Genomic DNA, 13,547 nt, shown 5'->3' with positions numbered 1-13,547 from the left:
GCGTGTTCGGTTAAAGTATTGTACTTGTTCTGTGCAAACTCAGAGAGAGACTTTATTGAAGGAGAGGAGGATGACAAGGAGTTGGTTCTACTTGGAGGAAAGGTAGCACAAAGAGGCCCTGCTGGCAAGTGGAACTGGGCAGCATGGAATGAGCAGGAACAGGAGGTGGCACAGTGACAGTAAGCATGTGTCCATGGCATGCAGTCGTAGGGGACCGCTCATGCCCTTCCCCTTGCCAGTCCAGCTGCTCCTCTCAGTGCAGTGAACTCCAGATCCCTGGACATTGATGTCCCTTCCCCAAGCAGTGGCTGCATGTGGGTTCTCCTGGGAGAACACTGCTGTGGTTGTCAGGAAATCTTGGTGCAGAACACTGGCTGCTGTCAAAGAATCACAGAGTCAATTAGACTGGAAAAGACCACTGAGATCATTGAGTCCAATCTTTGGCTGAACACTATCGTGTCAACTTCGACCATGGCACTTTGTGCCATGTCCAATCTTTCTTTAAACACTTCCAGGGATGGTGACTCCACCACCTCCCTGGGCAGTTCACTCCAATGTCTATTACCCTTTCTGTGAAGAAATTCTTCCTAATATCTGACCTAAACCTCCTCTGCCACAGCTTAAGACTGTGTCCTCTTGTCCTGTCACTTGTTACGCGGGAGGAGAGACCAAACCCCACCTGGCTACAACCTCCTTTCAGGTAGTTGCAGACAGTGGTAAAATCCTCCCCGAGCCTCCTTTTCTACAGGATAAACAACCCAGTGCCCTCAGACACTCCTCATAAGACTTGTGCTCCGGACCCTTCCCCAGCTCCGCTGCCCTTCTCTGATCACACTTTAGCACCTCAATGTCTTTCTTGCACTGAGGGGCCCAGAGCTGGACACTCGAGGTGTGGCCTCACCAGTGCCGAGTACAGGGGGACAATCACTTCCTTAGTCCTGCTGGCCACACTATTGCTGATATAAGCCACTGTGCCACTGGCCTTCTTGGTCACCTGGGCACACTGCTGGCTCATGTTCAGCCTCTGTCAACCAGCAGCCCCAAGTCGTTTCACTGCGGGCAGCTTTCCAGATACTCTTCCCGCAGCCTGCAGTGCTGCGTGGGATCATTGTGACCCAAGTGCAGGACTCCGCACTTGGTCACGTTAAACCTCAAAGTTCGGCTTCCTTGACCTATAACAACAAAGACAGAGGCTTACACACGTTAAGTGCCCTCCGCGGCCCCGACTCCCCACCGCCGGTGCGGCCCTGCCCGCCCGGGGCGGTGCCATGACGGCGCTGGGGGGCGGTGCCGGCCGGGCTGCCCGCCCCGACATGGCCGCCTCCAGCCAGGTAACGCACACGCGAGGCCGGGGCCGCCGCGCCCGGCCCCGGTTGGGGACGGCGAGCAGCGAGCACCGCCGGGGCGGCCCCTGCCGCGGGCTCCCCTGCCCTCCCTGCCGCCCTGTGCAGGGAGCCGAGCCCGCGGCCGCCCGGCCCCGTCTGCACCAGGTGGTGTAAGGGGAATAAGGCCAAATCAGCGCCCGCGCCTGCCTTACAGCTTTTACAGCCCCACGCCGTGTTTACTTAGGGCTGTACGGACACTGCTGTGAGGGTGCTGAGGCACTGGAACAGGTTACCCAGAGAAGCTGTGAGTGCCCCATCCCTGGAAGATTTCAAGGCCAGGTTGGATAAGGCCTTGAACAGCCTGGTCTAGTGGGAGGTACCCCTGCCCATGGCAAGGGGGTGTTGGAACTAGATGATCTTTAAGGCCCCTTCCAAGCCCGTAACATTCTGTGATTCTGTGACACGTTCCTGTGGTTATTCCGATTATCGTTGTTGTCTGTACGAGTGCCCAGCGCCCGCGGGTTTGCGGGGTGTCGATGGGAGGTTTGTGTGCCGGCTGTCCCTGGCACAGGTGGGATGGGAGAAGCCGCGGGGATGTGCTGGCACCTTTAGGAGCATTTGGCCAATGCTGGAGCTCTTAAATCTCCCCATCAGGGCTGCTGAATTTCGTGTTTGTTTTTGTTTTGTTTGTCTGGATTTGTTTGTTTGTTTGTTTGCCCGCTAATTTTGATGTCTGTATGTATGCAGCATCCGTATACGTTTATGTTGACGTGTCCGCGGCACAAAAACAAGCCAAAACTGAGTAATAGATCCAAACTTATCCCTGATCGTGGCGCTCCCTCTGCCGACGGCCGCCGCTCAGCTCCACCCAGACACCTGCATTTTCCTTTTTCAGAAGCGGCTTCTACAGCAGATAAAGTTCCCGCACTGCATTAAAGCTTTACGTTAACCTTTGTAGTAGTTTCAGGCCATCTGTGTGACCTGCTGTAACATGAGCTCTCATTCCAAGGGGAAACTCTTTCAGTGTATTTTCAGGAGCTACTTTTTAAAAATACTCGTGAAAGGAGGTGACGAGTAATACGTGCAGCAGTGCATTATCCCTTTTTCTTTTGTATTTATGTTGGCCTTTGTAAAACGGGTGTGAGATCCTACCAAATGAAGTTTTCCACTTCCATGCAGTGGAGGGTGATTCCTTTACTCAGAAATCAGGGCAGACTGTTGGTTTCTGTGCCTGCAGAATTGAGCCTCGGGTAATGATGCAACAGACAAGGCAGAGAATTTAGACCCAGTTCAGAGACCAGGCTGAAGCTGTCTGAGAAGCTTCTGCTGTCTCAGCCATGCAGGTAGTACTGTTTGAGATGCCTTCAGGGGCTGGAGGCAATACTGGCAAGCATGACACAGCACGTCAAGAGGATCTTTGGCTTCTTGAGTAGCAGCTGGAAGGCCAGGCATTGTGGAGCAGGGCATCTCTGCCAATTTTAAGTGCTGTTTAGGCAGCTGAATCACAGTCTCATCTGTCCTGTGTTCCGTTATTTAGTTCAGAGGTTATGAAAAGACAGGAAGTAGTCTTTCAGCTTCAGTTTTGGTGCTAGTTTGTTAAATATTGTGGCAATGACTTCTCTCCTTTTGCCTGGAGAATGTGGGAGTTTGAGGACCTGACTAAAGGCCTGAGTAAACTCAGAACTGCTTCCCCCAGAGATCAGATGAAGTTTTCTAGTACACAGAGGTGTAGATGTTATGAGCGAGACCTGACCTTTCAGTTTGAAATCCTTTTGTTCTGGCTGAGTGTGTTCTGCAGGAGCTGCATGACAGCTGGTATGGGTGCACAGCTGGTATGCATGACTGACTGGTATGGGTGATGTGCATAGTCTCCTCCATGCTTTTCCACCTGAACCAAATGTACCTGCTTCCAAAGCATTAACCTGTACCATATTTCTACTTTCTTTCTCTAACTCCTCCTCACCAAGTCAAAGATGTGTCTCTACTGTGCTTTCCTGTAAAGTAGTTTGAGACTGCATGACCCGCTCCCCAGAAAGCCCTGCACATGGGCAGTCTATAAAGCTGTTTGCCTCTGTGCACCTGTGTATGGCAAGAAAAGTTGGGCAGGCCAAGCCTTTTGGACCAAATTGTGTAGATGGTGGTGCTTACCTATATGGTTTAGTGGTGAACTTGGCAGTCCTAGGTTAATGGTTGGACTCGATCTTACAGGTCTTTTCCAGCCTTAATGATTCTATGAAATCATATAATTGGACAGGTTGGTAGGCTTGCTGAATGACCCTGCAAATCAGATGAATCCTGGTAAGGGTAACTCGTTAGATGCACTTAGAGAAATTAACTTGATGTAAACTTTTTGGGCTTCCTTCCATGAGACTTTTATTTTTCCCCTCTCAGGTACCTTGATTTTTATGTATGTTAATGTTGTAGGGGTTTGTTTGGTTTGGTTTGGGTCTGTTTGTCTGTGGTTTTGTTTGTTTATTTTTGTTTTGTGTGTGTGTCTCCCTGTGCCTTTTTTGGTGTGAGGAAGTTTGAGATTTCTTGATCATTGTTTAACTAATGAAGGTTAAGAGGACCATTTCTCTCTGTATCTTTAACCCCATTTGCCGATTAAGTGAAGAATCCCTCAGAGAACTATTGTGAGTTACTTGTCTTTAGAAGCAAGCATGTGTTTTTCAGAAAATGAGCTGTGGCCTATGTACAGGTCTGCCATCAAGAAGGGAAAATAATTATTTAAGAAAATAATAAGAGATTTGGGAAGGGAAGGGGAAAAATAATCAGTATAAAATGAGCAAAAAGCAAAATAAAATGCTGCAGCAATCACAGGGAATACATAGTCACAGTTCCTATGCATCACTTTAATGTTTCATAACAATTTTACTAGCACATTGGTGTTTGTTTAAAGGAAAAATTTTGCTAAGTCATTCAATGCAAAGTTGCAGCAAATACTAATATGACTTTTTTCTTTTTTTTTTTTACCTTTACCGTTTTTTAGTGGTACATCATCATATTATTATGACTGTGTCTGCAGTTTAGGTATTGGGAAGCAACTCCGCAGTCTTGAAATCTAGAAGGCATGCAAGTGGATGATGGACTGTTGGAGCAGTTGACACAGTTAAATAAGTACATGTAGAAGTGATTGACCTAGTTTTGTTTTTTTCCTGTAAAATACAGTAACAAAAATATTTTGTGAGATGAAGAGGAGATGTGGTGAAAGGATTGTTGTCAGATCAATGATAATGAAAGAAAGAAAAAGTACAGACAACTGCAGTTGACTTGTGCAGCTGTACTGTTACGAGGATTTTTGGGAAAGCAGAGAAGAAACCACTAAAATATGGGTAAGGGATTATGCTATAGGGAGAGATAGAGGCAAAGTCAAGCTACATCAGTGTTTGGGAGCTTTGTTACATTACATGAGGACTCTTCCCTTGGATTTGAAAGAAGTAGGAAGGGAGAAAGAGAAAGAATGCAGGCTCAGAGAGATGTAGGAATGTACTGTATGATCTCAATATAGCAGTAGACCAAAAGTGGCAAAAGATGCAATAAAATCTGGAGGAGGCTAGTGACTCTTAAGTAACTCACTGCTTGGTAAATACTGTCTTGCCATGACATGCAATAGCTAACATATATATGTACACAGTTTTCTGTTCCTTCTCATGACAGGAATGTGTTTTGCATTAAGTTTGGCCTTGGGAGATGTTCTAAATGAAGTGTGGAGCATCCTGGTTGCTTGCTCTTGGGCATCTAAGTATTGAACGCATTTTTCTCTCAAAAAAAAAAAAAAGCAAGTTTGACCAAATGTCCTACTTGGTTGCAATTAGGAAACACGACCCAAATGAACAGTTCATCTCCAACTCAAGCATTTGGTGAGGCATGAGAATAACTTAGAAGCTGTGATGATGCTAATGTCATGGCAATTTCACACATATCTTTTTTCTCATGTTGTGCTCTGGAGAGACTGTAGAGAGAAGAAAATTAGCTGAAACTACTGTGTGAGAGCAGGAGAGGCAGACAGGTTTAAAACCCACAAATGGATGTAGTGATACTGTGAATAAAGGAGTGAAGAGGAAGAGGAAAATTGGAAAATGAAGTCAAGGATCATGACAATCTTTTTAAAGCTTTAATTTTGGGAGAGATCCTCTTAATAAAATAGAGTTTAATAGCAGAACTTCAGAGATGGGGAAAACTCTGCAATTGACTAAGGAAGAATGTAGTTTGCAGATTTGGTTTTATCAGCCCCAAATAATTCATAAAATCTGGAATTATCTAAATTCGTAATACTGTCCTAGAGATGACAATAGAGACTCTAGAGCACGCTGAAGTACTCAATTTTTCAAGCAGGACACTTACTATGTCTTGTTACTTCTGCGTTCCAGATCACCAGCATGGAAGCTAAAACTAGTGGAGATCGTTTGAAAGTCCATAAAATGAAGAAGAAGGTATTGAGGAAGCAGATCAGAGCTCAGCATACACTGATGAGACATGAAGGCATTGAGTGCATCTCCTGTGCCACACAGGTGACTGGTAGTTGTAATTTTGGTGGTAGTGTAAAAATGCTGCTTATCTGTGTTCTGTTCTTATGTATGCCTCATTTAAAATGCCGTTCTCCAAAATGCACTTCCTGAGACTGAGGGTTTTCTCTGCATCTTTGATTTCAAAGCAGAACTGTACTTCAGCAGTTCAGTGTCTGTGGAGAGACTTTGATGGCCTTTGGATAAGGGTTTTTTTAACCTGAAACAGTAGTTCCTTGGGTTGAGGAGGAGGAGGAAGCATGGGAAATGTTATTGAAGTAGATAAACTTTTCCTCTCTTTCTCTGTGATTTCTTTTTTTCTTGGGCTTTTAACTTGTGTATCTTTCTTATCTCTGTACTTTTTTTTTTTTTTATCAAGTGTAATTTGTCTCATCTGAACTCCCCATTAAAAACATGTCTATTTTGGAAATCTTTTCCACTTTGCTTTCTTTACCTAGGTAAATTAAGGCTGTGGTTCCGTGAGGTTTGAACTGGTTGACTGACTTGCAGCTGTTGAAATGGGGACATCTTTCTGTTTCCTTGCACAAAAGGGAACAAGATAGGAGGCAATTCTGCTTTCTCATGATGCTTAATGAACTTTATCATAAGCCACTTTATTCCCTAACCTAACAGAAAACTACTCAGCTTTTTGATTTGTAGTTTTCTCCCACAGTAGAGTTACAGCAGATCAGAAAGTGACCTCACAGATACTGATGTAGCAAAAGGTGACTAGAAACTCGCAAGACAGAGAGGGAAGAAGTTAGAAAGTTTTTAATTTCCCTCTGTTATTTCTGAAGGGATACTAATAGCTTGAAACACTGTAGAGCAGTATTATTTACTCTATCCTTGCTCATCCTGATCCTGCAAATTCTTCCCATTCAAATGTGGAAACATCAGTTAAATCTTTATACGATTTTGTAACTAAGTATGATTTAGTCTTTACTTGGATTTCACACCTCATGGACAGATGTTAAAATGACTCAGCAATCTTGTATGTATTGTAAACTTCTTGGAAGAAAGACTGTGTTTTTCTAGTGTTGCTTGGAAATGGGTCTTTAATTTGGGACTTGTTCCCCTTCAAACTCTTCGAGGTACCAAATTATCCATCTAATCTATCCAGAGAGTAGTTTTGTGGTCCAGCAAGATCTTTACTGGTGACAGAACATTTGAATAAGTGATATATGAAACAATATCATAGTGCTAGTGGTAAATTTGTGTCAAGAACACAGAAAATATTTCAGGCTTTGTGCAAAATTCTGATTATCTCCAAATTGCTCAGTCAGAAGAACATCATCAGTTGCTGCATGTGCTGGAGCAGTTGCATAGTAGATGCATAGTCTTTGTAGATGAAGTGAAAGCACTGGTTTGTCCTTCACATACATAAGCCTCTCCATTAATAAAATTCTAGAAAAGAGCAATAATCAATAATGAGGTAAACTTTGGAAAAGGTGATCAGTAACAGACAGCCTGATGCAGTGCTTGGAACAGATGTTAAGAGAGCCATTGCAATAGGCAATACAGCAGCACTCACTGTATAACTTTTTTTTTTGAATAATCCTTCTCTTCAGTGCTAAACCTCATTTTCTGTTTTTTTTAGAGAAGTGAAATGCTGTCATTTGAAACAATTGAACACTTTCCCATCTACCTTCAGTCATAGAACATTTATAGACTTTTAAGGAAAAGATTGTCTGAAATCTTTCTGGAAAGGTATTACATGGAGTTAGTCTGAGCAAATTGTTGCTGGCAGTTTGGAGTCACACTTATCCTTGAAAAGGATATTGAACTTCTTTCAACCACTATGATTGGGTTGAGGATCCAGTTATGGCATATAGCTACTCAGATGTCAAAAGAACTTGTTATTTGTTTTGAAAAGGCCTATGTATTTTCAAAAGATATTTCTTGAACAATAGTGCTATTTTGTTGTTTCTTCTAATATTTGGCAAGCCAGCAACAGTCCTCACAAACTGCATGCTCCTTGATAGCTTTGGACATAAATTAATATGAAAGCACAGAATTAAGCAATTAGGCATTATGCATTAAGTAGCCTATGTTAACTAAGGATAGGACATAAATCCCTTTTGTTTATAAAACAAGAGAGAAAATTTTCAGATAAAAGTGCTGGAGCAGAACTAGATGCTGTGTTTTTAGAGCGTTACTGCTTGTTTTTGGTGAACCTGACGTATGGAAGACTTATGGTGGGACCACGAATATCCATTTCTATGCTTGGAGACACTTCTTGGCAAAGATGAGAGAACCTGTCTTAAAAAAAGGAATCAGTCTCTAAAGGGTTTTCTGTTTGTTTTTGTTAGTGATAACAGGTCTCTGGAAAAATTGTGTTTTAAAACCCTCCAAAGTTATGTGTGCCAGCATCGCTGTTTGCCTGCGGTACACTTGACGCATATGTGCTGATTCAAAGTATATATTAACTGAGGAGGTATTTCTGATAGAACTTGCAAGCCTTTCTGCCAGAATGTGTGCTAGGTGAGGAGAGCTTGCCTGAGCCACATACCAAGCTAATAGAAATGTAAATATCCCATATGGACAACAAAAAAGCATGATCGTGGGCTTAATTTTTCTTTATAATGCAGCTCTCTTCGTAGAGTGTTAGTTTTAAAGGAACCGAGAGTAATCACTAATTCTTATTTTTAAAAAATTCCTTTTCAATTAGAGCCTGGTTATTGCCAATGCTGGTCTTGGTAATGGGATGAGTAGACACCAACTGCTCAGGATAGTAGAAGAATATGGAGAGGTGGAAACGCTCTTAATGCCACCAAATAAACCATATTCTTTTGTGAAATATGAGAGAACAGAAGAAGCCAAGAAAGCCTTTGATGCCCTTAATGGAAAAGAAGTAACATTGGAAGACTGTGGCCAAAACATTGTTCTATATATTAATTTTGTGGAAAAAGGTATAGTTTTTTTTGCTCTCCTATGTATCCAGCTTCCTGTGTATTGCTTCCCTTTGCATTTACTTCCTGGGTTGTAAATATAGTTAAAAGCACACTAGTTTTTGTAAGTGGGCACAGAGAATGAAAGCTAGAGTCTAAGATTCAGGACATAAAATTATCTTTGCTCCTTGTATTTCATGATAGGATACTATAATTTCAACTCTTTTACTTGGAGGCAAAAAAAAAGGGATTTAATTAATTTCCTGACCATTCAATACTGCATTTGAATGTTTTGCGGTTAAGGAGCCTGGAGATCTCTGGACAGTTCATTGGATTTCTTGCATGATCCTAGTCTTGCAATCTTTCTCTCAATTCCAAGAAGAAAAATATGCACAATAAATGTGATGGGGTTTTTTTTCCCCTTTCCCCAAGTTGTGGGGGTTTTTTTGCTGATTATAAGCTATTTACTATAAGAACTGTTGCACTTTCTATGAGCTTTTATAATGTCTAGGGAAAAGGGTTCCTGGTGTTGGTCTATACATTCTGGCAGCAAATAGCTTTTTTAGCTATTAGGATAGCAAAATGAATGTCCCTACATCATCAATGCTTGTGCTTGCCTAGAGATTGCAATGTACTACTCCATATTTGTGCATATTTGATTACAGAGTATTCTCTGTCTAGAGAAGCAATCTGCTGATACGCTACATCACTAAAGTTCTACAAAATTAAAATGAAATTCAGGTAGAACCTTGAAGTGACTGGGAAATTCTGTTTACCATTATTTTGACAGGAAAATCACAAGTGGTTTTGTGTTTGAGTAGTGTGGAGTCTTTTTGTCTTATACAGTCAAATTTTTAGGAAGTGCTTTGCATGATGCAAAACTTGAGCCTTATCCTGTTTTATCATGACAGAAAGGAATCATTCATATACCAAATAAGACCACGAGGGCTATGTTGTATCGTTAAAGTAAATGTTTCTACAGCTGTATTATATTCTCATACAAAATGAATATCCCTGTAGGGAACACATGGTTTTATTTTCTCTAAACAGTGACAGTAATCTCCTTTCTTTCATACACCCTAGTTTCCTTGCAAAATGCTGTTCCTACAAGCTTACCTCCAGGATTAACAGTAATTGAAAAGATTATTTCTCCAGAGGAGGAGAGGAGGATGTTGGAAAGTATTGAGTGGATAGGAGATGAAGATACTCAAAGTGGTGGGTACAACTATAGAAATCCAGACCTTCTATGCTTTTATGCTGTTTTTTCCTGCAGTTTCAGTTTACAAAGAAGTCTGCATCTTGGTAAATGTGTTGTCTGAAATGATTGTGTGTTTGTTCTTAGGATTTTAGAAATTGGGTCTTATACTCCAAGTGATAGACTCCTGGAGGCAACTGGTCTGAATTGATATTTTAGGATGGATTTAGTTGATTAACATACCTGCATCCAAAACCAACTAAAGCCATTTTTATGTGTCTTGTGCCAAGCATAAGATAGTTCTGTGGAGTGTCCCCTTGTAATTTGATGTCCAACTGCGGAGCTGTGTCTTCTTTTAAATAAAAAATAATCCAGTGAGACACATTCTGAATCCCTTTTTTGCTTTCACTTGAGTTCTGTGGAGCTAAATCCCTTAATAAATGAATTCTTGGCATTTGCTTCGAAGTTATTGGCTAAATTTTGTTCCTTGGAGCAATACAAGGGGTTATGTTGACCTTAGCTAACATGTAAAGTGGTGATTGATGAATATGAAGGGTCTTGCTCTTGTATGAATATCCATAGGATATTGTTTTAACTGCTAATTGAAGAACATTTAGGCTTAACAGGTCAAATGGGATAGGGAAGCATATAGCAAATTTCCTGTACTGTTTTATGTAGTCTAATCTTACTTTAAACTTGCTTGTTTTTACAGCCCAGAAGAACTTAAAGCATAGAAGAGTAAAACATTTTGGATATGAGTTTCGCTATGATAACAACAATGTTGATAAAGACAAACCTTTACCTGGAGGTGAGAACTTCCCTAAGAAATCATACTTATTTTGCACCGATATTTGAACCATTATGTAAAGCCTTTAAACCTCACTGAGATATGGATGTGAGATTCTAGTTGGAGAACTTTCACTGTATCTTAAGTATACACCAAACAGTGCTTTTGAATGAGATCCATTCCAAATTATTGTGAGTGCTTTAAGCTTGTTTTCTAATCAGTTGGAACCAGAGGTTGCTGCCCTTTGTTGAGGTCCAGTCAAGTAAGGCTTTTAGGATTGTAATTGTCATTCTTTTTTAGCTTTTTGTTTCATAAAACAATTATGTGTTACAAATTGCATATTAATTTGTTTGGGGGATGTGACGTATGTTGCTGTATATATTTATCTCGATTAGCTTGAAGCTTGCTGCATGCACACCAAAATAAAATTTCCTTTGGACTGAAAACCATTTTGAAAAGGTTTTAGTAACTCTTGTTTGGAGTTGAAAGCTGTGAGTCAGAGCAAAGCAAGTGAGTCATCTTATAGTCTTAGATTTAAAAATAGTAAAATAGGAGAGTTAAATTCCTGTAAAATTTGAAGGTGTTTAAGGTGATGCATGTGTTTTGGGATGGATGCAGCATCCAGCTGAAGGATTCTGATTATGTTGAGGTTTTAACAGTGAAGCTATACCATCATAAAAGCATTGATATTTGAATTGTTTTCTAGTCTCACAGCTAGACCATTTTATGTGTGAGAAAAGCATACACGCTTCTTGCAGGAAAACAACTATAAGTAAAAATCAATAGATTCATGGAAGGGCTATTAGTAACATTTGTGGGTGTTAACCTGCAACAGAATTTTTCAATTAAGTCATTGGGTAAAATAGTAAATCAAAGCTTTACTGAAGGACTATAGCTTTCCTTCCTGTTTCAAGACCAGCTTATCTTGAGCAGAGTTTTTTGGTCATATTTAATCTAATTCAGTAAGAAATTTTCAGGGAGTGATTTTTTTAGAGCTCTCTGCACAACTTCTGACTCTCTGCATAATAATTTTGCTTCTTGACTGAAAATTCTTTACTGTAACTGGTGAAAACTTTACCTCTGATTTGATGCACTTTTATTTATGTGTAGAGATACTGCAGTTTGCATTTGTAAGGAGCCTTGGAGAAGTGACCTTTCTAATTTTTAGATCTTATAAATATACTGGACTTGGACATGAGGCCCCCAATTCTGACATGTATGTTAGTAATCATTATTCAAGATGCACTTGCATGTATATAAAGGTGTTCTTGTGTACTTTTCCAGTTATATTTATTGTAAAAAGAAAGGATAAAAATGTAAAAAGCTGTCCTGTTTTGCTTACAGTTCTGTTTCTATAACCAGGTCTTCCTGAAATTTGCAACCTGTTCTTGGAGAAGTGCTTAAAGCAGGGATACATCAAACATAAACCTGATCAACTGACTGTAAATCAGTATGAACCTGGACAAGGTAAGTTTATTTGTCTTTCAAAAACTTTGACTTCTTTACCAGGTTTAAACCACAATGTAAGGTAGGTAACTTAAGTACCACAAAACCGCTTGCTCACTCCCCCTCACTAAGATAGAGGAGAAAATTGGAAAGATAAAAGGCAGAATACTCATGGGTTGAGAGCAAGATAGTGTAGTAAATTAATAAAAAGGAAATAAAAAATAGAAAAACAAATGATGTAAAAAAAGCCCAAACAGTTACTCACTACCAAGCAATCAGTGCGCAGCCAGTCCCTGAGTAGTGACATCCCTGGTAAACTTCACCATGTTTTATTGTTGATCACCATGTCATATGGTCATATGGAATATTCCTTTGTTCAGTTTGGGTCAGTTGTCCCAGCTGTGTCCCCTCCCAGCCAACTTGCTGGCAGCGAAGTATGAGAACCATTAAGGACCTTGATGCTGTGTAAGCACTCCTCAGAACTAGCTAGGCTAGTTCCACGTATTTTCTACACTGTTTTCATTACAAATCCAAAGCATAGCACCATACAGGCAACTGTGGAGCAAATGAACTCCATCCCAGCCAAACCAGTACAATTTCACTGAAAAACAGAAGGAGTGTAGCATCTAAATGTGACACGGTGTAGGGACAGGATTTAAGCACCTACTTAGTGCATTTCCTCTGTGACCAGAAATGCTTTGAATCAAAACTAAAGTGTTAATATTGGTTTCTGAACCTGGAAGCTTGTTTTTAGAAGTGAAGTTTTTGATACCACTGTTAAAGAAAATGATGGTGTTTCAAGGTCCAGGCCAATGACATGAAAATTAACCATAAAATGTTATGGGAATAGTCATATTTTTTTTTAGTCAAGTGCATTTTTTCACTCCAGACTTGTCTTTCTCCCTGTAATGTGCATACAGTCTCCAGGAAGTGGCTCTTGCTGTTATTAAGTATGATACAATGCGAGTATATGTGATATATGGACTCTTAAGTATGATGCAAGCAGTGTTCCCTTACCTTAGAAATAAGGAATTACTCTATTTCTGTAACCTTTTCCAAACTGGAGACATCTGAAGAGAAATATGCTTCTAATCTCACCTCTAGGGAATAAATCCCATGCTGTACTTTTTGCTAAACTCAGTCACCAAGGCAAAGTGTCTGGCATGCTTTCTAGATTGAATATCTCATTTGTCCTTAGGAAGAAAGGACAATGGCTTTACTCTCAGAATTAGTGTCTGACAGCCATTACAGTGTCTGCCCAACAAGGGTCTGAAAAGCTGATCCTATTTGTTTGTGTATCTGACAATCTGTTAAATTGATACAGTCAAATCCTTGTGCCTGGGACACCAGAGGAGATTATTTAGAATTGTAGATTTCTATCAGGGATAGAAGCAGTTTTTT

General features: G+C 40.7%; 1 protein-coding gene across 7 annotated transcripts in view; it reads left to right on the top strand.

Moving 5' to 3' along the window:
* ALKBH8 (alkB homolog 8, tRNA methyltransferase) overlaps positions 1-13,547 on the top strand; it is a 68,038-nt gene that overhangs the window by 11,641 nt on the left and 42,850 nt on the right. For 3 of the 7 annotated variants that reach the window (XM_050333619.1, XM_050333621.1, XM_050333623.1), the window contains exons 2-6: positions 5,696-5,836; positions 8,499-8,739; positions 9,802-9,933; positions 10,626-10,721; positions 12,063-12,167. In XM_050333619.1, the coding sequence (XP_050189576.1) occupies positions 5,705-5,836; positions 8,499-8,739; positions 9,802-9,933; positions 10,626-10,721; positions 12,063-12,167 (706 nt within the window). In that variant the 5' untranslated portion in view covers positions 5,696-5,704. Of the gene's footprint in view, positions 1-1,268; positions 1,332-4,412; positions 4,434-4,473; positions 4,658-5,695; positions 5,837-6,246; positions 7,538-8,498; positions 8,740-9,801; positions 9,934-10,625; positions 10,722-12,062; positions 12,168-13,547 lie in introns of those variants that run through there. The other 4 variants (XM_050333618.1, XM_050333622.1, XM_050333620.1 and 1 more) reach the window with 4 other exon arrangements.

This window comes from Myiozetetes cayanensis, unplaced genomic scaffold, assembly GCF_022539395.1.
Source record: "Myiozetetes cayanensis isolate MyiCay16 unplaced genomic scaffold, myiCay2020 scf5-8, whole genome shotgun sequence".
Lineage (NCBI taxonomy): Eukaryota > Metazoa > Chordata > Aves > Passeriformes > Tyrannidae > Myiozetetes > Myiozetetes cayanensis.
The sequence above is the reverse complement of the archived record's forward strand: the minus strand, read 5'-3'. Positions and strand labels throughout refer to the sequence as shown.